The sequence below is a fragment of the Pyrenophora tritici-repentis genome, chromosome 9 (genome assembly GCF_003171515.1).
Source record: "Pyrenophora tritici-repentis strain M4 chromosome 9, whole genome shotgun sequence".
Taxonomy (NCBI): domain Eukaryota; kingdom Fungi; phylum Ascomycota; class Dothideomycetes; order Pleosporales; family Pleosporaceae; genus Pyrenophora; species Pyrenophora tritici-repentis.
The window spans coordinates 460,575-486,685 of record NC_089398.1 but is presented as its reverse complement, the minus strand read 5'-3'; the positions used below and the strand labels follow the sequence as shown (position 1 = coordinate 486,685).

Here is a 26,111-nt window from a genome sequence, read left to right as displayed (position 1 = left end):
AACCCTAGACATGGCTCGTGTTTTTGGAAACTAGAAAAGGGAGAGAAGAGGAAGGGCAGACCATATAATCTTTGAAATGAGGATTTTTGTACAGGAGAGCTGTCAACACTAGAATCATTGTCGTGGGGCATCGTCGTTGTAAGAGTAGAAAAAAGAAAGGGGAGAGCAGGCCATAGGAAGGTGGTCCGTGTATTTTCTACGGGAGAGGCGTCAAACTCAGACTCATAAAAACTACGTCTCCTTATTTTTGGAAGATAGGAAAAGGGGGGAGAGCAGACCATCGGGAGGTGGGCCATGTATTTTCTATAGGAGAGCCGTCAAACTCAGACTCATGGGAAATTTGTCTCCTTATTTCGGAAGATAGAGAAAGGGAAGGAGAGAGCAGAACATTGGGCATGTGTTCGAAGATTTTTGTATAGGAGATGTTTCAACACCAGACTCATGAACGTTTCGATGCTAGGTTTTAGGAATGTAGAAAAGAAGAGGAGGGCAGAACATCGGAAAAGTGTATTCGAACTTTTTTATATAGCAGATGCTTCAACACCGGTCTCATCAACGTACCAACCTTATGTTTTAGGAAAGTAGAAAAAAGGAAGAGTAGGGCAGTCCATAACGTCTGAAACCTCTCCATTTTCGCACACGAGAACCGCCAACGCCAGGCATTAGTTTCTTTGTTGTGGTTTTTAGTAAAGTAGAAAGAGGTGAGGAGATCCCACTGCATCCGTTCTCTTTACATTTGTTTTTTTTATACAAGAGAGCCGCTAACATCAGACATAACCCAAGTGCCGTGTCGATTTAGAAAAGTAGTAAAAGGGTAGAGCATTCCACTCCATTCACCCTCGCGATAATTGTTTTGTAAAATAGAACAGCCAACACCAGACTCATCCCCAATCACCATTTAGATTTTAGAAAAGTAGAAAGAAGGCAGGAGACTCCACTCCATCCTCCGCGACCAAGTTTTTGTACGAGAGAGCCGTCAACACCAGACTCATGAAGGTCTTGGCATACATTTTTGAGTAAAGTAGAAAAAGAGAGAAAAAAGACAGAGCATAAATTGGGCTAAAGGAACATTTAAACCAAAGCCGCCAACCCCAGGCATAAGCCTTGATGCAACGGGTTTTAGGTAAAGTAGGAAGAAGAGAGGAGGAGACGACAAACCATGCCGCCAACCGCCAACATGTGTGTACTCATCATCGATTTTTATTATAAAAAAAGGCGAGTTTTGGTGGTTCCAGAAACCCACATACATCGCTTCCCGCTACTTTTAGGTTTTCAATTCATGTAGGGGGAGAATAGTGAGTATGAACAACAAACTCTGGACTCGACATGGTTTTATAGAAACTATCGGTTTTAGAAATGACTTTCTGGGAAAACATAATGTGTCCAGCGCAATTTTTGAGTTTTTTCAGAAGAAAAGAGAAGGGCGCATCGCATCGCTGGAAGGTTTTTTGATAAAATAAAAGAGAAGTGCAGAAAGAGAGGCACAAGGACATTTGTCGTCGCCGGGTTTATTTTAAAGGGAAAACATCACGCTGCACTCAGGAAACTTTTGAGAAAAGCAGAAGAAGGTTTGAGAGACAAGAAAACAAGTGGTGATCAAGAAGATGTGTGATTTATATACTGCCTCCCAGGGGCACGTGCCACCCAACCCAACGATCTAAGCCGAAAAGATATCCACAAGGCCGTCTCTATATACATGTTCCCCCGTTTGCACAAGAAACCCTCTGAAATTGACCAATTAACTCGTCATCGCAATGGCAGACTCTTCTCCTCTGCAACCTCGCCGGCGTCCTTTACAGGCACCGCTTCCGGACTCGCAGCGGGTGTCAACCACGGCGCACCCGCATCACCCTGCTCGACCGTCTTCCCCTTCTTAGCCCTCTTATTGACGTATCCCGGGCTGGGACTCGCCCAAGAGTAATCAAAGCCATCCCCAAGCACCTCCTGCACGCCCTCTGCGAGAATCTGCACCGTCCGCTTACGATTGGTGCTAAGTTCCCAAGCGCGGTACCAGCGCCCAGCGCGCGCCGCAGTTTCCTGACCGCCCTCGAGACCATCGAGGATAGAGCGCCAGACGAGCATTGTCTTCTCTAGTTCCGAAGCACGTGAAACGCCAATGACGCTAACGCCTAGCTTGGAGCCGCCCACATCGTCGATGGATTCTTGCTTCCAGGGCACACCGGACGCGGGGTCGCCGCGAGAGCCACACAGCGCGCCGGCAGACGTCCACGTCTCGAGCGCAAAACGAATGGCAATGACTTCGATTCGCTCGCCGTGCTCGTCGCAGAAGTTGCTGGCTTTGCGGACGGCTTCGCGGAGCGAGGCGGGCGCGGGGTGGAAGTCGCCGAGGGCTCCAACGGGGATTCCGTCGCGACGCAAGAGTCCCATGCCGAGGATGGAAGCGTTGGGCACCACGTCGACGCCTGCGTTCTTGAGGCGCAAGATGCCGCGCTCACCCGCGAGTGTCTGGTTCTGGAGTGTGAAGTTGGCGTACGATTGCACCACGTCGAGCGGCTCGCCTGTCTCGCGCAGGATGAGTTCGGCCATGTCGCCCAAGACATCGAGCGGGTATCCAGAGATACCAACGTAGCGGATTGTGCCCTCCTCGTCTCGTATGCGCCGCAGCTCCTTGACTGCCTCCAACACCTCTGCTGGGCTTACAAACTCCACATCGTGGCAGTAGACGAGGTCCAGATAGTCGGTTTGCAGTCGCTCCAAACTCCGGTTGACACTCTCGCGCACCCACTCCTTGCTGTAGTCGAATTCCTCGTTCGCTATCCGCCCGACCTTTGTCAAGATCATGTATGAGTTCCTGGGGAAGGTCTCCCGGACGAATGGAGTTGCGAGCGCATCGCCGAGTAATTGCTCAGAGGGGCCGTAGTATGGTGATGTGTCAAAGGCGCGGATACCGTGTGTAAGCGCTGATGTTACCAAACCCGTCGTGTCGAGCGCAAAAGGGTCGCTGTTGTATAGGTGGTTAAACGTGGCGGTTCCGAAGACGAGGGGTGGCAGAATGGAGGATAGTGGGGTGCGCTTGCCATTGGCAAACGTGTATGGGATAGCCTTTTGGCGCGTAGGAAAGGTGTGTGTCGTCGACGCAAGTTCAACAGGCGTAGTCGCCATGGCTGCAAATATCAGCGCTACTTCAAAGACGCGTTGCGAGTTGCGATGTAGGCGTCGTGGTTGTGCGCGGCGTATAGCGGGGTTGTTTCCGGATGAAGTGGAGAGAATGACAAAAGAAGTTGCTGACCAAAGCCTCACAGAAAGGGATATTCATAAAAAAAAACTAAACTTACAAAGAGAAGGGGTCCATGAGCATTAGCCTCGCGCCCACGCATGCAACGCCCCGAAGGCGTAAAATCTATGCCTCACCACCCGCCTTTTCGGTTTTGGCAAGGCTCGGCAGGCCGCGATGGCAGGCACACATGGACTAGCAGTTGATGTGCATGACGCCATGAGCGTCTAGAACGCGTTTGAACTTCGCCTATTCGTTCCAGGTTAAACGTTGGAGAGAAAGGATTAACAGTCCTAGATAATGGTGTGATTGCGGATCCACATGCAAAAGAGACCCTGCCTTATGCTACCCAAGCTTGACCTGGTACTTTGCCAGACGCCTGGGTTGGTAAACATGTCATTCCGGCCAGATCCGAGATTCGGAACGTTTGGCATCATGCATCTTGCTTGCACTGCTGCATTGCCGATATCCTGTTTCTCGTGCGCGGTCGGTCGGAGAAACTCTTTACCCTAAACGTGGGGGAGGACAGCTTGCTCTAATCGGCCCGCATCGTGCAGCACTTGATGGGTACCTAGTGTAGGTACAACCCAACGTAGTAGTAGAACAACAGTCGCAGCACTATGAAGGAACTGTACCGTGGAAGTCTCAAGTCACCGGACGTGCGCCAGTTACGGAAATTTGCGGAAGATGACAGGTATATGACAGACGCCCGCCCACAATTCATAACGACGTGCGGAGTGGTTCAGATAGAGGATGCTAATAGCGGATAAGTTTCCGGTTTTGGCCGCCTAGCCGCTAGCCTATCATGCCGACTTCCATGCCCTCGTCCACACATCACGACTCATCCCCCACCGGCATATTTGTGCTCTTGCGACCTGACGATACGTTATGTTGATGCCAAATCTGCAGTCGTGTTCTGCCAACCGGTGAAGCACGACTCATTCTGACCCTATAGTGACATTCACCGCTCGCGCCGTCTCGCCCAAGACTATCACTTGTTGGGAGTACAACATGTCTAAGTCGCATGTCCTTTGAGATACGCAGCAATGAAACCAGGGGATTTCATGGCACAAGGCCACTGGATGGGTAATGTATAGCGCTCGAATAATTCAGGGTCGTAATAGATACTGATATAGCTGCTGTCAGAACGTAGGTCTACGCCCACTACGCTATGCAACCAAAAAGGTACGTATGATCAGTGAACTCCTGATTATCGTGGTAGAATAGTATATATTGTACACCTCGCATTGCGTAGGCCTGACAGCTGCTGTGTGGCCAGCAATGCAAAGTGACGTAGTACCCCAGAAGAGCCATCTTCCGAGCAGCAGCAGCGAGGGCGCAGTTCGACCGGAGAAAACACGAGTGATTCAACGAAGATTTCTGGTACAACATGGATTCACTCGCTCTCGCTGTCTCCTCTAGGCAACACCCAAAAACGCTCGGTACAACGCTCATCAAAATCATGTAATTCCATCTCTATGCATTTTCGAATTAACCAAAGAATCCCCCAATCATCAAAACCAGCAGAGGAACATGCAATCATCGTAAGAGGATTTTCTTTGGTTAAAACACCAAATACACTCATGTATGAGCGCGCTCCCTGCTTTGCAAAGGAGAGGAAACGTATAAATACCCGTCTTGCTCGCACATCCCTCCAATCCTCTTACTATCTCCCACACTTGAAATCTTTCCTTCATTGCTAAAATCAATACATCACATGGAAATGTCTAAAAGTTACATTTGCAAGGCAAATTTTTTCGAGAGATTGCGCGGTTCTAAAAAAAAAGTTTTGACCGAAGCAAATGCGTGCCGCCTGTGTGCGGCAAGTGGTATAAATATCTTCCTCTCCATCATCTTCTACGGTTTATAACACACAAAACTTTCTTCTTATTTCCAAAAAAAACATCCAGTTACTGGAAATGTTTGAAAATCAGGCTATGAAGTCACATGAGCGTGTGAGAAGCACCAGTACCTATAAAAACGAAAAGTAATGACCTGCATGTTTGTGGGCTTGCATGTGTACATAAATCTCCTACTTTCTCTCGTACCTCACCATCTTTCATACTCACCACTCCCTTCCTTCTTTTTAAACCCGCCGTCACCAAACCGATACTGAAACTACAATCCACAAGAGACATGAGTTTGACCCAAGACCACTCGTTTTCTAAAATCAAGAAAATAGAAATGCTACGGACACTGTTCCATGTGCGCGTCGCTCCAGCAGGGGAGCTTTTCTAAGAAAAAATGAAATTTCCGGTATATTATGGAGCCGGAGAAAAGAACGTTGGAGTCAGCGGATGGGGATAATTCCTGCCTTTCTTATTACTACCTACTCCTCTTTACCTAAAATCTACAAAACCGTACGAAAAAGAACAAATGTGGTGATTTTCTCGGTGTTTTCTTGTCCAAAGTTCTCTGGTGTACATGGAATGAGCGTGCTCTCCGGTGCCTTCTTTTTTCCACTCAAAATGAAAAACTTGGTTGTCGATGAGTTCGTTGCGAGGGGCACTAAAATCACGAGACACTCAAATTAAAAGTACCCATCCTACATATGCAGAAACCTTTCTACTTCATTCTCTTTATGTATTTTCAAAAAGCGTTTTGTTGGATCGGAGGAGAGATGAGAGAGAAGGTTTGTTTATTGAGAGAGTTGCAGAGAGCGACTATATACATGAAGTAGAGTATCTGGAGCATTCCAGATCAGCAGTGTGTTACGTAGCTGTGACGATAGTAGAACATTCTAGTTGACACACCCCCTGAGGGCTGACACGTTTGATATCAGCTGATGTGCGCTGTTTGGGGGTGGAAAGGATAAAGCTTACGCTAACGGTAGGAGCGGGTATAAATCTGTCTCTCTCTCTTCTGTCGACCTCTTCTTCTTTTTCTTTAGTACACCACGACTGTCTACTTTTCTCCTCTTAAAAAAATGTACATTCACTCATGAGGGATTTCCTGGTTTTTCTAAAACGTACGTAGAGCCAGTCTATGGCTTTCTGCCCTTGTTTGAGTTAAACCCCTTTTCTACCTCTTTTCTTTCTGCTACTTTCCAAAACTTCGGCCCTTTACTTCCTCTTTTCAAAATTAATACCCTGTCGGATCGTGAGTATCGGTAGAGACGTCGGCTGCTTGACACTTCGGCCCGACTTCGGCCCACCTTGCGCAGAGCTTAGGTATACCTTCGTAGCAGCTATGTTCGTAGACAAGAAAAACAACCACCGAACAGAATGCATTCCTAGTTATCGTTATTTCCCTTTACGCACTTAGTGCAAAGCCAACCAACATACCCATTATTAACATGGAGCTGCTTCTTCTGCCCTCTCGTAAAACTCAATCCTAAGTACTTCCCCGTCCTTTGGGTAACGTGGATGGCAAGCGAGTGGGCCAGGCAAGCGAGTGGGCCACCCCACCAACTTTTTGCATCTACCTAACTTCAATCAATTATGGCTCCACCAAAACAATCCCAAAACCCTTCTTATGAAGCTGATATACAGCTAGCTATCTCAGCTACTACCCGAAACCAGCTCCAGTCTAATAGAGACGCTGCGCGGACATTTGAAGTCGCCCGAATGACACTCACGCGCCGACGCGCTGGTATACCTGCACGACGCGATTGCCAGCCTAACTCAAGGAAGCTTACCCAGAGAGAAGAGGAGGTGATTATTAGCTATATACTTCACCTAGATCAGCGCGGGTTTGCGCCTACCTACGCAGCTGCACGCGATATGGCTGATAAGCTGCTGGCTGCGCGCGGCGCTGGCCAGGTTGGGCAGAAGTGGCCAGCCAACTTTGTTAAGCGTACAGACAGTCTTCGGACGTGTTTCAACCGAGCGTACGATAGGCAGAGAGCTATGTGTGAGGATGCGACATTAATAAAGAGGTGGTTTAAGCTTGTAGAAGAGATAAAGGCTGAGCAGGGTATCTGCGATGAGGATGTCTACAACTTTGATGAAGCTGGCTTTATGATGGGCAAGATTACAACGCAGCTGGTTATAACAGGATCAGAGAGAAGAGGCCGGCGGAAGAGTATTCAGCCAGGCAATCGCGAGTGGGTAACGCTGATTGCTGCCATCAGCGCTGGTGGCTGGTCAGTGCCACCGTTCCTCATCTTCGCTGGTCAGTACCACCTATCAGCGTGGTATGAGGAGGATATCCCACGCGACTGGGCGATCGCAGTCAGCGATAATGGCTGGACGAATAATGAGCTTGGAGTTGAGTGGCTAAAGCACTTCAACGCTCACACGCAGGCTCGTACTATAGGCGCGCGTCGCCTGCTTATTATTGATGGCCATAGGAGCCACCAATCTCTAGAGTTCCAGGAGCTCTGTAAGGAGAACAATATCCATACGCTCTGTATGCCTCCTCACTCATCTCACCTACTCCAGCCACTTGATGTTGGCTGCTTCTCGCCATTAAAGCGCGCGTATAGCCGTGAGGTGGAGAGCCTCATGCGCAACCACATCAACCACATCACCAAGCTAGAGTTTCTGCCTGCGTTTAAGGCTGCGTTTGATCGAGCGTTCACGCCAGCTAATATCTACTCAGCCTTCCGCGGCGCAGGCCTTGTTCCTCTACAACCAGAGGCTGTTCTATCAAAGCTAGATGTACAGCTGCGTACACCTACTCCTCCAGCAGCTCTACCAGATGCTCCCTGGGTAGCTCAAACGCCGAGCAACGCGCGTGAGCTTGAGGCTCAGTCAAGCCTTATACGTGAGCGCGTGCGCCAGCATAAGAGCTCATCACCAGCTTCGATCATTGAGGCGATTGACCAGCTGAAGAAGGGCGCTGAGGTGATGATGCTGTCTGCTGAGCTGATGCGCGATCGGATCTCTAGTCTTGAGAAGGCTAACAGCGCAGCCTCAGCGCGTAGGCAGCGCTCTAAAAGGCGTATACAGAAGCATGGAGTACTCACAAAGGGAGCTGGAGAGGATATACTAGCTCAAAATGAGGCTGACCAGCAGATTGCTCATGAAGAGCGTCAAGGAGGAGCGCGATCAGGCCTTAGCCAGCGCGCTCAAAGGCGCTGCACCAGGTGCAAGGAGACTGGGCACAACTCGCGCACATGCAACACTAATACTCTTAATATAGAGTAATCTACTGTATCAATATCTAGCAATAATATTATCGCGTTGTTGAGATAAGTCGCTTTGAAGTTACAAAAGTTGGTGGGGTGGCCCACTCGCTTGCCTGGCCCACTCGCTTGCCATCCACGTTACTTATTTTATCTAAAATTAAGGACGTTCCATGGCATGTGTCCGTCTCGGCGGTCGAATCCTCACTCGTAAAATCAAATTCCACTTTGAATAACTTCCATTTCTCGTGCAATAGAAATGGCTCGCCAAATTTCGTGATGTTCCCGCCGTCTAGGTTGGTCTAAAAAACTATATCGGTTCTTTTCTTCTGTCCCTACGCTTGCCGTGCGCATTTCAGTCGGACTGCAGTTTAAAAAAGGTTATTTGCGAGTTATAAGTATCCAAATTCCCTCTTTTACGATAGAAAACTCGCCACAGAGACTGTGGAACGGGGGCATCACGTCGAAGAATCCAGATGTAGAATTTGCAATGCCTTCTAAAAAGAGCTATGCAACATGCGATGAGCTGAGAATCTATGGAAATTTGACATTGAAATCTACGAAGGGATCTGCGCAAGTGTCCAAGCTAGTGCCATGCGGGAACTATATAAAAGCCTCACGCTTCTCCCCTCTTTCTTCCTCCTCACCTCACTTTCAAAGATCTTCCAAAATCCACGTAATCTAAAAAACTATCGAAAGAACAGATGTTTTCTCCCTGCCTTTCTTCGTTGCAACACTCAGCATACGCTAGAAAATACTGTATATAAAAACCTTATTCCTCCCTCTCAACTTCCTCCTTTCTTGTCTACAGAAACTTCTGATTTACTAAAAGCCACGTAATCTGGGGTCATGTTTTCGCTCTTGCGGGGCACTTTCTAAAATTTTGATAAAAACACTGAATGGACGGTGGTCGGTTCAAGACTGGTGGATGATATTACATATTCTTTTTGATTTCTCCAAAAAACAAAGAGTCATGTTTCTATGTGGTGCGGCAGGGTTGAGATTGTCAAAAAACACTCATCTAGTCTTTCTGATTTCTCTAAAAAACTAAAAGGTAGCTACTCGATGAGGTGCGGGTGGTTTAGGTCCCGCACGATATTCATCTATTCTTTCTAATTTTCAAAAAAGCTTGTATATCGTCACATGTCAGCAACCGCGTCTACTTGAAATTTACAGACTGCCACCACCATTTTCCCTACTCCAAATTACTTAAAAATTTATTGAAAAGGCATGCACGCTGTATGAATGTCGCGACCGCGCTTTGAGTGATGGTTAAAAACCCCACTACTGATTTCTAATGTTTTCTTGATAAGCCGGACTCATACAAATAAAATGTACAATGCACTCTTCCACCTTTTTTTAAACGGGATCATGGCAGACTCGATGTTTCGAAACCTCTTGGTACTAAATTAATTGCCGTTTCTCTTGGAGCACATTTATTCTAAAAAGCAAGATCAACGTTATATGTGCGCTTCGTATGTCCCTCCTAAAAATAGAGCTCTAGAAAAGTCGTGAGTTATACACCAAGAGTGATATTTTCGGTTGCCGGGTACATGACGTTTGAGTCTATAAAACTGCACGTAATGACATTTTGCGTGATTCTCGGTACTCTAACCTACCATGTCTTGGATGACGAGCTTCTAAAATCAGGTTGCAACTATTCTATGTGTTCCGTCTTTTTCCCGAAAATGGACAGGAGCCTTTACCTGTTCTGTTCCATGCAAACTACTGTCTCTGTGGCCCCGAAGCGTTAGGAGATCCCATAATCTCGCAATTGCAAGATTACTCAACTTCGTAAAGTATTGTAAAGTTGGGCGACATGACCCATGTGTCGTTTTGAAAGTAATAGCTTTGTCGAAAAACATCAGTGATGACACAGACGATGTTCGTTCACCCGTCTTGTCTGGCTGAATATAAAATCTCTCCTTCTCCTTCCTGTCTCCTTTCTACCACACTGAAATCCGATATTTCCCAAACATACAAGAGGCAGTTCGTATGTGTTCTTGCTGCTCTTTCTCAAACAAAATCCATCGACAGGTACTTCATGTGTTACAGTATATGCAGTCAATCAAAGTGTATTGTGTATGTTGTCTTGTAGTGTTGTGTCTGCTCGCCTTTTTACGAAGGCAGCAGCAGGGTCTGTTTACATGACGTATCTATGATACAGCTGAGGTAAGAGGTGCTCAATAAAGAGAGGAAGCAGCACCAGACCACCAACACGTGATCTGCTTCTCCTCATAACCGTTACGTCATGACTTTCCTCTCTTTTGCCATAAATTTAATAATTTCATTCCCCGCAGCGAGTGCAGTGACACTTCAAAACCATCAAGCGACTATCACGTGACCTGCGAAATGCTACATGTATAATATCATGTTCACCACGAAAATACCATTGCAGCAAATACACATGTGTCAAAGTTCTCTAGTGAAAAAAAAACATATGTGAACTAAACTATCCAATCCCCAGCTATATACACAGGAAAACCCAGTTGTCTGCAAGGCTCAATCTTATCAACAATTTCTCATCCAGCCCCAATACCCACACATATGGAAAGAAACAAAGCGGACAGCCAGCCCATATGGCTCATATCTACAATTTATCGTTCCCCAGTATCCGGATATGAAACGCGAAAAAGAGGGCGGTCTGCAAGACAGATAACACAACACAACACATCAAACAAATGAGAGAAGAAGGTTTCGCGCCTGAGAAGGCTGAAAGAATGAACTTTGAAAAGATAGAAAGAACCACCAGATGAGACTGGATGTAAGGAAGGAAGAAAGAAAAGAATATACCACTCCAGAAATCTCAACACAAAGGCCTTTCCTCCCGTCTCTCTGTCTCTCTCCGTCTCAATCTACACCCCCACGAAAGATCTCATACTCTCACCAAACCATCCATACCCTTCTCTCTCACACAAAACAGCCTGTTCTATCCAAAAACCACTAATCCCACCAAACCCCCTCTTAGTCGAAGTGTAAAAAAGGAAAAATTCATAAATTATCATTAAGGCCCAGACAAACTTAACTCAAGCTCTCAAGTCGGAGGCCACACAAATCCCACACACTACTACGGCGATGACCCCCCATCAATCCGCCCAAACTCCTCTCTCGCATACAACCGATCCCCCCGCTCACTCCCACTACTCCCAGACGACACAGCACAACACTCATCACTACTATACTTTGAGCTACTCTGCCGTCTGGGCACAGCCGAACTTGCACTTCCACTACGCTCCTTTTCGTGGTCACGGTCATGACCAAAGTGTCCGCCGTAGGAACTCCCGTCTGAGGACTCGGGGGACATGGAACCTTGGTCGCGTTGGAGGGAGGCGTCCATGTAGCGCGAGTGGTCGCCGCTCATGCGGTTGAGGAGAGAGATTATTTCTAGACTGGGGCTGCCCATTGGGGTTTGGGGGGATAGTCTTGCTGGGGGTTGGCGGAGGGGAGGTTAGAGGAGGGGTTTGGGGCGGGGGTGCGCGGGTTGGTGGTGCTGGTGTGCTGTTTGTGCGGGTGCGGGGGAGGGTAGTTTGCAGGGGGAGGGAATGCCGAATATTCGAATTACGGGACGACGATCGAGAATGGCTTTTCTCAGTCTGCGCAGGAATGCGTTCCCAGTTCGGTGTGGGGGGAGGCCGGTTTTCGCTATTACTCTCAAGATTGTTGAGCGCGTTTGTCACGGCATCGCCAACGTCCGCGTCGTTCAACTGGTGGTGTGAGATCTCGTAAGACTGGTTGAGAGGGGTGGCGCGGTGCGAGGCGCGGTTGGTATGTTCCAGGACACGGTTTGTGCCTCGCGGTGGCGAATCGTCGGGCAGCGGCCATTCGGCGGGGATATCTGGCACTGGAGGGGCGTTTCTGACGTTTCGTGAGCTCCGTTCCGCAAGCGTGGTCCGCGAGGATGAGCCCTCAAACGATATGGTCGTGTGGCGGCTTCGTGAGGAATCACCTGATATGCGTTTGACCTTCCAGTTGCCCGTCCGCTCGTCTACTGCTAGAGTTGACTGGGGATATCGCAGCGAATCGGCCAACGTCTGGGTGTCTTCGAATACTGAAGATGGGTAGTTATGTAGGGTCTCGGTAGATCCGTTATGCGGGTGGACCATCGGGCCAGGAGCTGATACGTTCTTCTCGCTTCCATGTAGGTTGACGCGACTCCTGGAGTAGTCGCCTGACCTACGAGCTCCGTTGGGTACGTAGAAACGTAAATCGACGCGTACAATGGCAAACATGATGATGACAAAGATTTCGGTGAGAAAATTAAAGCAATAAAAGGCCGCCTTGGAGAGGTACCAAGGCATGATGACAGTGCCGCGCTGGATGTCCATCAACGGAATTGCCGGGATCCAAGCCAAGACGCAGCGGAAGACCTGTCCGATTAGAAGAATAGATACTGAGATTAGGAGGATCGTAATGTTGTTCCTCAGTCGCCCAGCGCCAAAGGGGTCGATTTCTTTGCGCGGGATAATGAGTGCAATGGCCACGAAAATGGCCGGGGCAGCACAGAGAATAGTAAAGTATGTCTGAGCAATCACAAACATGTCGTGGAAAGCTTCGAGTTTTCCCTGGTCAGTGGTGTAGAACTGCCAGATCTGACTGATGACGAGCATGAGTAGACTGACGACCAACACGCCAAGACCGGCTCTGTGGACGACGCGGTACGCAGTCGACCATCCCAGGTGAGGATGTAGAGAGCGGACTACACGTTGAACAAAGAACCAGTTGAGCATGTACAGGATGATGGTGCCGACATAGACAAAGACGTTTGCCGTGATGGCAAGGCTGACGTTCCTTGGATAGTTTGCCCATGCTATCCTCAGTGACATGGTAATGATGCGAATCTTGCATAGACCTATTACTGTCAGTCGCGGGGTAATCCAGTCCACGTGAACACGACATACCAAGTATGGCGCCATTGAAGATGAACTTGTGGCCACGATGCTTGTTACTCTTGAAGATCTTGATGTGAATGACACCAAACAGCAGATAGAGCAAAAGAAAGACAATGGCGACAGGCACATCAGGAACGATAGTCGGCGTGCCTCCCAAGCCCGCATTGCGTGGGGCAAATGGAGGACCTACTTGCCCGGATTGTCCAGACTGTTCTTCGTGTCAGTTGTGTTCTTCTTGATACATACATGATACGACATACCGGAGGACCTTGCGCGTCTTGCTGCGAAGGCATCGTGACTTTTCAGTGCTCTGAAACGTCGACTTGCAGAAGATCAATGGAGAACCAAAAAGCTCCACCCTGCCGCCGGGGGACGACATGGTGTATATCACGTCGGGTACGATAAGGGCGGTTCTTTCAGCCGAGACAATAGCTCGACCTGCTTAGGTCAGGGCCAGTCGCCTCCAAAGCCCCAAATAAGCATTACATGACGACTCGCTAGCAGCGACGTTATTCGTGGTTCTAATTGCGATTGCACTATCCACGTCCTGCATTCCGGACCTTCTAAGCCGTGCACAACCACGCTTCACTGCATTGGGGTTCCGGTTTTGTGGATACGTACCATACCCGTGGTACGCGAGTGATCCTTACGGGCGATCTGGATTTCCATGGGTGAAGAAACATGGTATTCCAAGGCGGTGCTTTTGCGGACATGCCATCCTTTTGCTTGTCCCCTTATTTTTGATTTTTTGTTCCATTTCCCCGGCTCATCTTCAAAAGGACCTTGAGCACCTGCCCGCCGTGCCACGGCATGCTGGCAGTGCACAAGACCTATTCTTCTTAACGTTACCGAGGCACAGCTGAAAGGCTAAACCGGCTCTCCGCAATAGTGCCGGAGAGGTGCATATAGCCTTCGCTCAACGTCGCGTAGAGGTGAGATCGGCGAAAACGTTGAAAGAAGCTCCGACCAAATGACGCGTGCATCGGCGTTGACGCAGGACATGGCGCCGACGCACGCTTGCTTCCTAATACGGCGCAGCATGTGAAATGACTCTGGAATTATCTTGACCCTGCATCGCAGCTGCATCAAAAAGCACGTCGCTACTTATCTTGCTTGTTAATATCATGGGGACTGAGTGAAAAAGCGTAAGGGTGAATGCATTGGCACGTGTCGCGTTGGACCCCTTTGACATCCATGGAAGTTCGGCGCGGTGAAACCTATCGGAATGGTCGACGGACATGAACTTTTGTCTCCTGCTTGATAGGAGAAAGAACACCAACTTCACCAATTCAATCGCATCGCCAATGCTGCCAGCAACCAGGCAATCCTCTCCCCTCGACTCGTAGTAAGCCATCATGCCTCCCAAAGCCACAAAGCGAGCCGGCAAGGCCCCCACTTCCTCCAAGAAAGCCATCCCACCACCCTTTACTCCAGCACCCCCCGAGCTGTCCACCCTTCTTTCTACATTCGATCCTACCCTCGTCTACATAGCACACGTCGACCCGCATCCCGCCTGGTTCAAGCGACGCATCTTCACCGTGCCCGTCCTGTTAAACACCAGCATCGTGCTCCTCCTCCTATGGCGCGCCTACTCCCTCGGACCCCATTACTGGGACATTCTACAATCCGTGCTCGGCAATCACAATGAAACCACAATATACTGGGACTCTACACCGTGGGGCTCTCTGATCTGGCAGCTGGGCAAGCGCACGGCCATGTTCATGTTGGATTTCGTGCTATTCCGCTTTGTCGCCCTCTGGCCCTTTTCCTTCTTCATCGAGCAGCCCGGAAACCCCGTGAGCTGGCGATGGAGCGTAGGCTTCCGGGACGAAGAAGTCTACGTACGTGTTAGCCGAGGCTGGGGCGCCAAGGATCTCTTAGGAGAAGCAGAAGGAGGAAGTGGGCGAGCAGGAAGTGAGAATCCCTTTTTCAAAACTAGAGTCCTACCCGCTGTAGACCAGAAGCGACTCCGAGAGAAGACGGGCTACATGCTTATGGACGCGGATTTCGACCTCGATTTCTTCGGCATGGTGGCTGCGACACAGCTCCTCGATCGCAAAGACATTTCGCTTGATCACCTGCGCAAATCCGTCTTCGTATACGTGGGCGATGCAGAGACGGAAAACGGTCAATGGGCGGTTTGGGAATGTGCGAAGCTTGACGAGGGCTCGGAAACGGAGGCCAGGGACAAGGTCATTGCGTTCAAGGATAAGCTGACGGCTATGGGCAAGGAGAGCTTGTTCTTCCGCTGGGTCGAGCTCATTCAGTACGAAAGTAATGCGCCAGGGGGTTTCACGCAGGAGAGACAGATTGAGGCTGCCAAGAAGGTCAAGACGATGTTTGAGAATGAAGGCGTCGACTTCGAGGCTTTCAGCAAAGAAATTGGTGGTATGGATGGAATCTCTGGTGTGTAGCTTATGTTCTCCCCTAGTGGGGTTGCATGAAAAGCGGCTGTGCCGCGGTGATTCCTATATCGCATTGATACCCTGTGTCGTCATAACTAGAAGAAAACGCTAGACTACATTGTTCTTCACGGATACCTTATCTACCTTCCCCGTGCATGTGCCTTGATCAGAATCCGTTACAAAAAAGCACTTTGGTTCGGTCGGGCAGAACGGCGACATGCAAGACCGGGATGCACGCTGGTATAGGAGCGAAAGAATCGATCGATCAGGACCCTCACTCAATCGTACCAGTGCGAGCATCGGCTAGTGAACTATTGGTTGACCCTTGACAAGTTCCCCCACAACACCATCTATAGCTAGTAGTAGCCCGCAATCATGACATATGCCATTTTTCTAGAACCCAACATTGAATATCCAAACAATATTGTTTGCAGATTATAGAAGCAACTGTGCCACCAAACAAGATTCCAACCTGCTCACCCTTTTTCCATGACTAGTCACCAGCCCAATGTTTGATGTGACAAACAAGCAACGTCTGTGTGTCACCCCAGGAATCAAAGCGCGGATCCCCATAATGCAGTCATCTTGGCAGGCCAGTATTTTTCTAGCTCAAGTTCCCCTTGATTTGAATTTCTTTCCCAGGTTCAGCATAATAAATCATATCAGAACCCCTGTACGGCTGTACGCGGTCGCTGTTTTTTTCTCAATCGCTCCAGCTTCTGCCTTGTGTCCAGGGTGTGAGTGCGGACATGTGACGCACAGACGCATCCAATAAACGGCTGGGAGTTTCCTGGTTGGATAAATTCAAAGAAAGTAATCAATGGGCCTCCAAATGAATGGTATGAACCAAGCTTCGGCTTTTTCCGCTGTCGGCAACCTCCATGTCTGGTTTTGCAATTTACTGGCATCTCCTCCTCCCCTACTCCATCAACTATCGCATGGTCGTCCAGTCTCTTGGGGCCTAGATGCCTGCTCGAAAGATTTTGGATGAATAATTGATGGCTTCCGACGTTGGTAGATGTGTTGCGCGTCAGGACTAGTACACTGAAGTGAGATAATCGTAGATTCCCCCGTGTGAAGACAACAGCCGCCTCAAAGAGACGGTAAACACATGTTGGACCTGCATACTTATATTCAACCCCCGTTGTAAAACCCGTACTGGTCGAATTGAACAGGCGGTGTAACATCGCTCGTAGCAAACGAAGATGACTGCATGGGAATGTATTCGCTGAACAAATCAGCCATGCTAGCCTCAGGCCCGAATCCAAGGTTCTGCATAAATTGCGGTTGGTTGTCCGGTCTGGTTACTCTGTCTAGCGACGCCAGCTCATCGAAGAAGCTCTCAAGATCGTGGATGGGTTCTGGATAAAGTGTGTCTGATTGTGAGGTGCTAGCTGCTATGAGAAGAGGTTCGATAGTTGAGTGCGTATCTGTAAAGAAAACGTTGTGGGTATCGGCGGGTAATTGAGCCACAGATGAGTTATCGGGGAAGATCGATTGCAGTGGATCTGGGTTTGCTGTTTTCAAAGCATTTCTTTGGTCCCTGAAGGGTATAAATGTACTCTCGTGTGTTTGCGTAGTGTTCGGGATCTGTTGTTTTGGCCATTGTGCCATGATCTTCTCTCGCAGCTTCTGCAAACGTGTACGATTGGCATCGTTTAGACCCGAATAAGCAGCCTGTCTGCGAATGTATTCCAACAAGCACTTGATGGGAGGTGGTATGCGTTGAGGCCCCAGCTGTTGGCGGCACTGCTCTAGGATATCAAATAGCCTCTTGAGACGCAGGTCGGAAGGATTCGTAGCGAAGCAAGCAACATGATACGTTGCCTGCAGCAGAGCCAGTGGTGGAGTCAAACAGGGTAATGGTGACTCGATATCCACGCATGCTAGTTGTGTAGGCAGAAACGCTTTCCACCTCTCAAGACGTTCGCGGACGGTATCTTTTTGTGATGTAGTATCTGGCTTCTGGATGCTGGAGAGTATATCGATAAGTTCGAGGATACTGTTGAACGTGCTGAGAGCTAGTAGGGGCGTCCTCCTTCCATCAGGCGACGGGTCACCGAATCCTGACCATGGCTGCCACTCCTCTAGACCGTTCTCATCAATGGCACCGAGATAGTTGAGCTCGGCTTTTCGAACATATGGTCTTTGGTCGAGCTGGAGTGCAATCATGTTCTCTAGCAGGAAACAGCCGTAATGTATATGTTTGTGTCTAGGGTTAGTCAAGAGTGAAGGCTGGTCCATTATTTTCAAGGCTCTCGAAGCACAACCGATGAGAAGCCAAGCGGCTCCGGTTTGTGATTGTGCCATATTGAAGACTGCCAAATTTAGAAGTGCTGTGATATGCCCAGCTTCAAAATGACCCAATTCGCTGGGTATTATAGACTTTGCATTCTCGTACGACTTGACTGCCATTGCTGAAGGAGTGTTTAGTGAGCTTTCGGAGTTCGTGCTCGTATCATATAGCGAGGCAATTGCCAAGATACTCCATAACTCAGCATACGAGCCAGAATCCGGTTGTTCGGATATTGCGAGGAGGCCCTGTAACGGGTATGAATAGGCAGATTTCAACACATCATGCTTCTCACATATTGGAAGCCAAGATTGGATGTGGGTGAAGTAGACTTCGAAAAGCTTGTAGCTATCCGTTGGCATCAACGCTGACGGGCGTGTTGTATGTACTTGTGGCGCCGTAGACGGATGTTGTAGACCAGGAGAGACGGTAACAGCTGGCGCATGCTCACTACGTTCCCTACGATGACCACCGTTGGCGACTGGAGCCTCTTCAGCGTCGGAACCTTCATCACTACTATGAGAGAGATCATCAGGTTGTTCATGCCTCGAAGTTTCTCCACCAGATAGCTGTTTATCCACATTCGTGTAGAACTTTGCTTTGCGCCATCGCCTGTGAAGCTTATTGGACTCTTTCGAATCCCGGCTTAGTAGCAGTGAAGAGGCGCCTTCTTTTGCCAACTTTTCGTTCAGAGCAACCTCGTTTTCTGCGTTTTGTTGGAATAACCACGCAAGTGCCAGTTCCAAAGTACGGATGTAGCCAGGCTGTATACCTCGTTTCTTGGGATTTGCCGTATAGGAACACTGTCTTGAAGCTCCAGAACAGGTGGAGCATGCTGGTTGTACTCCATCGCACTTCTCACGTGCGAGGCGACATTGGTCACATGCTCTTGATATCCGGGTCTAGTGCCAAACCTCCCAAGTCAGTACAAGACTCATCCGGATCCTGCATATGGAAATCACTCACACGTTTGGCAGGCTTCTCTTCCGGCTGAGGCGCGGAACGGCGCTTTGCCTGGCTTTGTGCAAGCATGAGCCCGTGGCAAGCGAGTAGGTAGGACTTTACGAGATATCAAAACTAAGACTAGACATGCAAATAGCAATGACGTCTTTACATGGTTCGCGGATTGGTTCCTGGGACTGAATGAGTTCATGTAGAGTCGCTGGTAGCGCATGATGCAAACTCACAGCTTCACGTTTCACCAGCGCCACGGAGCTCAACAACCGTAAAATCCGGGGGCTTGGGCCTAGAGCGATATTCAACGGCTAGAAATTTGCGCATATCCAGGGTTGCGAGGGTGTGGGGAGATGTTGTTCGTCGGCGTGAGTTCGGGAAGGTGGGGAAGAAAGCTTATCCGGAGCTTGCAACATGCCGCTCAGTTCAGCATTGCACCACACCACCACCGCGACATGCCTTCTCGTAAACTCAGCTATTGCTGTTCTCCTGGTATCTTCCCTCACTGCCCAGGCTGAATATATCCTTCCTCCCTTTGTGACCCTACCATGCATACCTCTGGACGATGCAAACACATCTGCTTCCGTAACCTGCGCACATACCTTTCTTCCTGAAGGAACTTGAACAACGCCAGGAATTACTATACCTGTTTCTGAACTCCTATAGTTACCATATCGCATCAATCAGTTCGTTAATATGGCCGCAGCATTAGGTACAAAACGCAGTTTTGCGTCGTTGGGCGACGATGATCGAGATGGCAACAATCTCTTTCGCCAGGACAACTTGGGACCGCAAGACATCACTACATTTAGAACTAGAGAATCTCACCAAAGGCGTATGCCTGAAGGTGGCACATGTAAGAAAGAATCGGTCGTTTGATCGGTCGCATATTAACGAGCAGCAGCGTCCACAACTTCTAGTGTCCGTTCCACCCCTCGCGCGACCCCCAGTCCTGGTCATCCAGAGAGCTTTGGCCGCCGAGCGTTCAAGACGGATGCATCTATAGTACTTCTGGGTATGCCTGGGACAGGTAAATCTACCCTGGCAGTCATTGCCTCAATGGCATGCAGACGGCGCATTATCGACATGGACAATATGTTCCTAGAGACCACAGGTTTCTCTACCGCCAAATACCGGAAACAATTCGGCCCTGCCAACTACAACTTGAGGCAGGAGGAGCTTTTGCGTACTGTTCTCCGTGAAGACGACCGTGGTTCGATCATTGTCTGCAATGGCGTTTCTCTGGAGAGAAAAAGTCAAGCTCTGTTGCAAGACTTTGGTAGAACACACCCGGTGATCCTTGTGCAGCGCGACCTTTCCAGTATACACAACTACTTGGGAGGGCCCGACTTACAGAGGCTCAAGGATATGCTATCTTTGACCGCGCCTGTCCTTCGAGCTTGTTCCAACTACGAGTTCTACAATATCTCTGAGATTAAGACTGCCAGCACCGATGCGCTTCCTGATCATCCAGTCGCTCCAGCATTCCTTACACTGAAGAGAGCACAAAGAACATTTCTCAAATTTCTGTCATTAATCACCACTCCCGAACATGCGAACAGTCCGGGTAGGATGGTTATACCACCACTGGAGCCTGGATACCCACTCGCCGATGTAGCGATCGAGCGTCGGAAATACACATGTGCAGTCCAGGTGTCAACAGAAGACATATTGACCGAAGATGCCAATATCCAGAGTCTTGAAGTTGGATCAGATGCCTTTGAGATTGTTCTTGATCTGAGCCAGAAAAGCCAGACTGCCGATCTCATGAACGATGTGAGCGCTTGCATGTCAAAAGTACGGAGAAGCACAGTGGTTCCCATCATATACCATGTGCTTCCCACATCAAGTGCAGATGGCAGTCGGACGCTTTATCTGCAACACGTATATCATGGGTTGAGACTGGCACCCGAATACGCGACTATCGACTTGTCGCTAGATCCTCGCGCGCTCGCCGATGTGATTGCCACTCGAGGTACCACCAGGATCATTGGCCATTTGCATACCGACAAGGCTTGGGATGACCACTTTTGGGTCACACAATACGAAATGGCTGTACGTCTGGGATGCTCTGTCGTTCGCTTCACTCGGCCGGCAACTTCTGTCGACGATGATATCTCAGTTCGCAGCTTCAGCTCTCGGATGGCAGCGCATGATTCCGGAGTCCCCATCGTCTGTTACAATACGGGAAGAGCCGGTCGCCGTTCAGTGTGTTTCAATCAACACCTTACTCCTGTCGTTGCAGTCTCAACAAGAGACAGCGCCAACGTCACAACATCGGTCGCGCAACACCCTCGCGACTCCTGGCTCACGGCTAAGGAAGTGACAAAAGCCCTCTACACTTCGTTCACGCTCGATCCGATGAAAATGTACATTATCGGCATACGCATAGGATACAGTGTCTCGCCTGCAATGCATAACCTTGCGTACGAAGCATGTGGCATGCCTCACGAGTTCATCCGCATCGAGAGTCCTTCGTTGAGCAGCCTCAAAGAGCTCGTGCGTAAGCCGAACTTTGGCGGCTCTATCGTCATCCAGCCTTTCAAGATGGAAGTGATTGCGCTCGTGGACTCACTAAGCCAACACGCTCGAGCTATTGGAGCTGTCAACACTGTCATACCTGTGCGCAGACGAAATCAAGATGGTAATCTTCCAAGTGACCTAGGGATCTTCCAGGAGCGCAACCAGTCTGGACCGATTCAGGCGCTCTACGGAGATAATACGGAGTGGATTGGACTTCGATCATGTGTACGAAGAGGCCTATCCCCTGCCAATGCAGTACGACCCACGTCCTGTGGGCTTGTCATTGGGGCTGGTGGCATGGCAAGAGCAGCTGTTTATGCGCTGCTACAGCTGGGGGTCATGAACATTGCCATCTTTAACAGGACGTACGAGAAGGCGGAAAGTCTTGTCGCGCATTTCAGCAGGCTTGCCCAATCCTCGGTAGGCACTTCATCGCCAAATACACCGAAAGGGCAGCCGAGTTTTGTGATTCTCAAGTCGCGAGAAGACCCATGGCCTGAGCATCTCCGTCAGCCTACCATCATCATATCATGTATACCCGCCGATCCGATAGATGATAGACCAGCAGCACATTTCACCCTTCCTGCACAGTGGATGGAGAGTGCCACGGGTGGTGTTGTGATGGAGACTGCCTACAAAACACTCAATACACCGTTGATGCAGCAAATGGTGAATGAACCCAAGAAGCTGTGGACATATATGGACGGTCTAGACTTTATACCCGAGCAAGCTTTTGCTCAGTTTGAGCTGTTTACGGGCAAGCGCGCACCGCGAAGGGTGATGCGCGAAGAGGCGTTGCGAGCGTGGAGAGACGAGCAGGGCAACAGCAATATGGAGATGGTGAGGAGGAGGTTAAAGGCGATTGATGATCAGGAGCCATAAGATTACAATAGCGGTGTATATGAAACAGCTACACTCTTATCTATCCCGTGATGTTAGGTATGCGACAGTGAATGAACACGAAGGAGGGTCAGTCGATCACTAGAAGCAAATAATGAGTGGTAGAGCTATATCACAAGTCGCAACTTTGTGTGACACCACTCGGCTCGGACCACAATCCCTGTCGCGATCGATTGCGCACGTGCTCGTGAAAGGCACGACGCGTCAATTGAGCGACACCAATTGCACAGCCAATACATCATCGCCTGTATCCACACGAAACACGGCATAACGACACGTATATCAGACTTCACCGCATTTAACGTATCCATCGCGACGCAGACTACTATGCACTATTTCGACCAGACTACTGCACGGCAATGACCACGCGCCAGCCCCTCCAACCGCTTTCCCCGCCGTCAGCCAACTTGGGCAATACACGTTACGCACACCTCGAAAGAGCCGCAACCAGTCGGAGAACCAATGGGAATCGCGCAATGGAGGAAAGAAACCACCACCAGGAGAATATGCACGACGCAGAATCCGTCGTATCCGGCCTGAGCTCACTAGAAAACGACGCGGATGAGTTTGAGAGACTGATGATACAAAATGAACGCGACGAGCGGCGCTTGAGTCAGGCGCTGGGCAGCAGACCTCAGGCCTTTAGGAAGGCGCGGACACATCCACGCGTGGGGCTGACGCTTGAGAACTTGGAGAGGAATAATGCGGCTGCTAGCGGGATGAGCGCGCAACCCAAGTTTGATAGTCCGCCGAGCAGTGGAAGCGCGAGGAGCGGGCCGGCCATACATGCGCCGGCCACTTGGGGGAGGAAAGGAAGGACCAGCGCGAGTTGGATGCGCACAATCACGTACGAGGAGGAGCAGCAACAGGCCGACGACGCGATGAACAACAACAGCCCGCTATCGCATAAGACGTCGATACATGGCACACCGCGCATCGACCAGTCGCAAGAATGGGACCTTACCTTTGAGCTCAATGAAGCTTCTATGATCGCATCCACGCCGTACATACCCAGGAGCACCAAGCTAGACGACATACGGCAGAGGGAGATTGAGGCCCAGAAGGAACAAGCAATCACGGCAGCCCAACCAGAGCGGGTACGCGAGCCCTCGCCAATACAAACAACCCGACGACCTCCATCTATGCGGACTCTCGACAGCGTAGCGGATAGCACGGCTACGGCCGACACAACAGCCCAGGCACAATCGTCGTCCAAAACGAGGCGCGCACGGACGAAGTCATGGCAGTTGATGGGAAAGTCGCAGCCGGTCACGGGTATGGGCAGTGAGGATCCGCCCGTGGCCATGTACAAGAGCGCTGAAAACATAGCTGCCGTGGATCGCGAAGTGATTGCGACAGCCAAGAATGGTCCCGCGAAGCGCATGCCATATCGAAGAGAGGACTCGCAAGATCTACTGCGTCGGTTAGCGAGAGTCTCAAATACACCAAGCCCACAACGCGTAGAACCGTCACGACCATCAACATCGGTAAACAGCTCGCAGACACTGCCTCCAGACGCGGAGCGCGCACAATCAGAAGATAAAGAGACCCCAAGCGAAGCTCCTGTACCTGCAGCCGAGTCCGAGCCCGAGCCTGCAGGGTCCAAGGCGGAATCGCTACCAGAGCAGGAACCGGAAGGTGCACCCCGTGAAGCTGAAGCTAAGGCTGAAGCTGAGCCTGAAGCTGAACAGCGCCCAGAGTCGTTACCGGACAATGACGCGGAATATGTGCACGTAGACGCTACACCACTTCCCAAAGAGCGGCCTGTCTTGAATGCAAAGACGCCAGTGGTGACTGGTGCTTGGGTGGACACCCCAGGTCCACGTACCACATCAAGACCCGTCACCAGCGAAGGCGCATCATCACGCTCACTTTCGCCCCGAAAGAGTAGTCCAAAAGGCAGTCTTCGCAGTAAAGCATCATCCGAACGACCCGCCTCAATACCCGAAGCACCAGAAGAAGCACCCCCAAACCCCCCCACAGGAGTCATCCGTCCCAAAGTCTCCACCTCCGCCCTCCAAGCCGTCGTCGACTCCGCAAAATCCCAGGGTCGAAGAGAATCAGCCGACTACGGCGACTCAACCATAAACTCCCTCGAAGAACTCATCACTCCTTTACCCAACAGCCCCCCGCCAGAAGAAGACACTCTCCAAGGCCTCCCCTTACCTACCAGCACCCCCCGCAACGAAGCCGAGCGCCAACGACAACAAGAAGCACTCCACCTCCACCGCATGGCCGACCACCTCCGCGCTACACGCACTAGCCTCCGCGACGCCAGCCGCGGCATGAAGCGCGTCGAGGACCAAATCGTACACGTGGAAGAAGGCGAGAATGGAGAAAGAATCGCTGTGATTAGTGCTTCTTGCCCATGTACCTCCTCCTTTCACCACATGCAAGCATTTTCAATGTGGCAATGGTGGAAAAGTCTATTCTGGGAACAAGAATTGAAAACGTCACGGTATACGTCGCATAGCGGGTGGAGAGTCTGCGGCGGACTTACGGGGTTGAGTATTTTTCTTATTGCGCTGTTTATGTGGTGGGTTGGTGAGGAGATTGCTTGGTACGTACACATCACCTTTCCATCCCATTCTCTGGCTGTACTAACAGTGACGATGTAGTGAAATATACTGTCACCCAACCTACGCATACTCGACCCCCTACCCCTTCAGTGTCCAACCAAACGCCCCCAAATACCCATACGTCATCCCCACGCTCGTCTACCGCTCTTGCATTCGCGATTGGTGGGTTCCCATCTCCTCTTTCTTCGGCTGGATCGCTACGACCATCTGGGGCTGTATTTTTGGGTTCCAGGATGCTGCACAGGGTGTGGGTGTTGCGTATGCTGGCGGCGGTGCTGCTGGGTATGCGGCGAGGAGCTCCGTCGGTGTGGGTGGTGGTGTGAGGGAGAATCGGTGGGTTAGTGAGGAGGCGGCGAGGTTGATGGAGGAGAAGGGATGGGAGGCGAGTATGTTTAACGATGAGGTGTTGGCGAGGGGGTGAGGTGTGATTGACTGTTGTGTTGTTTTGCATTAGTTGGCGCATGCTTCTTTGGTGTGTTTTTCAAGCGGGGCTCTCTCTCTCTTTTTGGAGGCATTTGGATTTGGCGCGGCGTTGTCTTTGTTGTTCTTGTACCTTGGATATGGATGGGGCGTTGGTGTTTGGATTTCCGTCTTACACACCCGGGGAGTTGGATACTTTCATGCTCCTCTTTCTCTCTCTCTCGTCCACTATCATTACCACTAGCTAGCTAGCTACACCATCCCTCATAGTTTGGATAAGAAACGCAGCACGCGCGCGCAGGCTGCTCAACATCAACATCAACATTAACACCACTAAGCCATCCATTATTCATCATCAACACCATCTCCCTCCTTCCACACCGCCGCCATAAACATCAACATGCTTTGTTAGATATCAACCCCCGCACCAGCTAACTTACCTTATCAGCACACTAGCGCCGATGCGCTCGCAAACGCGGGGTTCCAAGGCCCCCTGTACAACCAGGATGGGTAATTGTCTCCCCCACCTGTTGATGTCATGTGCGTTTATGGCGTTTATGGTCGCATACATATACGCCCCATGGAGGTTTTTATGGGCTTGGGGCTTGGGGTTAGGGGCTGGGGGAAGATAAGATAAGCGATTGGGACGGTGACGGGTATTCATGGATAGGGTAGGTCGGTAGATTGGCGTGGATGTAGGGGTGTAGGGGTGTGTGTATGTATGTCAATAACACGCCCTTTGGGTGGGGACAACACTTGTATTCGATATCCAGTTTATAAGACAACGTCTGGTGTATTTGCTGTGTGTTCATTGTTATTGTTTTGTTGGGGAGTAGTAAACGCGG

General features: G+C 50.1%; 7 protein-coding genes across 7 annotated transcripts; 4 read left to right on the top strand and 3 right to left on the bottom strand.

Annotated features, from left to right (window-relative positions):
• Positions 1-1,746: 1,746 nt before the first annotated feature.
• PtrM4_145460 (Tas, oxidoreductase (related to aryl-alcohol dehydrogenase)) lies at positions 1,747-3,123 on the bottom strand (the record flags this gene model as incomplete). The annotated part of the gene is made up of 1 exon (XM_001938959.1): positions 1,747-3,123. The coding sequence occupies one exon, from the start codon at positions 3,121-3,123 to the stop codon at positions 1,747-1,749; it is 1,377 nt and encodes a 458-aa protein (XP_001938994.1).
• A 3,552-nt stretch (positions 3,124-6,675) lies between these two features.
• PtrM4_145450 (uncharacterized protein) lies at positions 6,676-8,325 on the top strand (the record flags this gene model as incomplete). The annotated part of the gene is made up of 1 exon (XM_066109817.1): positions 6,676-8,325. The coding sequence occupies one exon, from the start codon at positions 6,676-6,678 to the stop codon at positions 8,323-8,325; it is 1,650 nt and encodes a 549-aa protein (XP_065959800.1).
• A 3,566-nt stretch (positions 8,326-11,891) lies between these two features.
• On the bottom strand, positions 11,892-13,485 carry PtrM4_145440 (uncharacterized protein; the record flags this gene model as incomplete). The annotated part of the gene is made up of 4 exons (XM_066109816.1): positions 11,892-11,896; positions 11,953-13,152; positions 13,202-13,400; positions 13,453-13,485. 4 exons carry the CDS (start codon positions 13,483-13,485, stop codon positions 11,892-11,894), a joined length of 1,437 nt encoding a protein of 478 aa, XP_065959799.1.
• Positions 13,486-14,547: 1,062 nt separating this feature from the next.
• PtrM4_145430 (Atrophin-1 domain containing protein) lies at positions 14,548-15,606 on the top strand (the record flags this gene model as incomplete). Its single annotated transcript, XM_001938961.2, has 1 exon — positions 14,548-15,606. The coding sequence occupies one exon, from the start codon at positions 14,548-14,550 to the stop codon at positions 15,604-15,606; it is 1,059 nt and encodes a 352-aa protein (XP_001938996.1).
• Positions 15,607-16,731: 1,125 nt separating this feature from the next.
• PtrM4_145420 (quinic acid utilization activator) lies at positions 16,732-18,922 on the bottom strand (the record flags this gene model as incomplete). Its single annotated transcript, XM_066109815.1, has 2 exons — positions 16,732-18,792; positions 18,857-18,922. 2 exons carry the CDS (start codon positions 18,920-18,922, stop codon positions 16,732-16,734), a joined length of 2,127 nt encoding a protein of 708 aa, XP_065959798.1.
• Positions 18,923-19,540: 618 nt separating this feature from the next.
• On the top strand, positions 19,541-22,249 carry PtrM4_145410 (DHquinase-I multi-domain protein; the record flags this gene model as incomplete). The annotated part of the gene is made up of 2 exons (XM_066109814.1): positions 19,541-19,700; positions 19,749-22,249. The coding sequence occupies 2 exons, from the start codon at positions 19,541-19,543 to the stop codon at positions 22,247-22,249; spliced, it is 2,661 nt and encodes an 886-aa protein (XP_065959797.1).
• Positions 22,250-22,743: 494 nt separating this feature from the next.
• Positions 22,744-25,267, top strand: PtrM4_145400 (Tymo-45kd-70kd multi-domain protein; the record flags this gene model as incomplete). The annotated part of the gene is made up of 3 exons (XM_066109813.1): positions 22,744-23,905; positions 23,966-24,827; positions 24,886-25,267. The coding sequence occupies 3 exons, from the start codon at positions 22,744-22,746 to the stop codon at positions 25,265-25,267; spliced, it is 2,406 nt and encodes an 801-aa protein (XP_065959796.1).
• Positions 25,268-26,111: the final 844 nt, after the last annotated feature.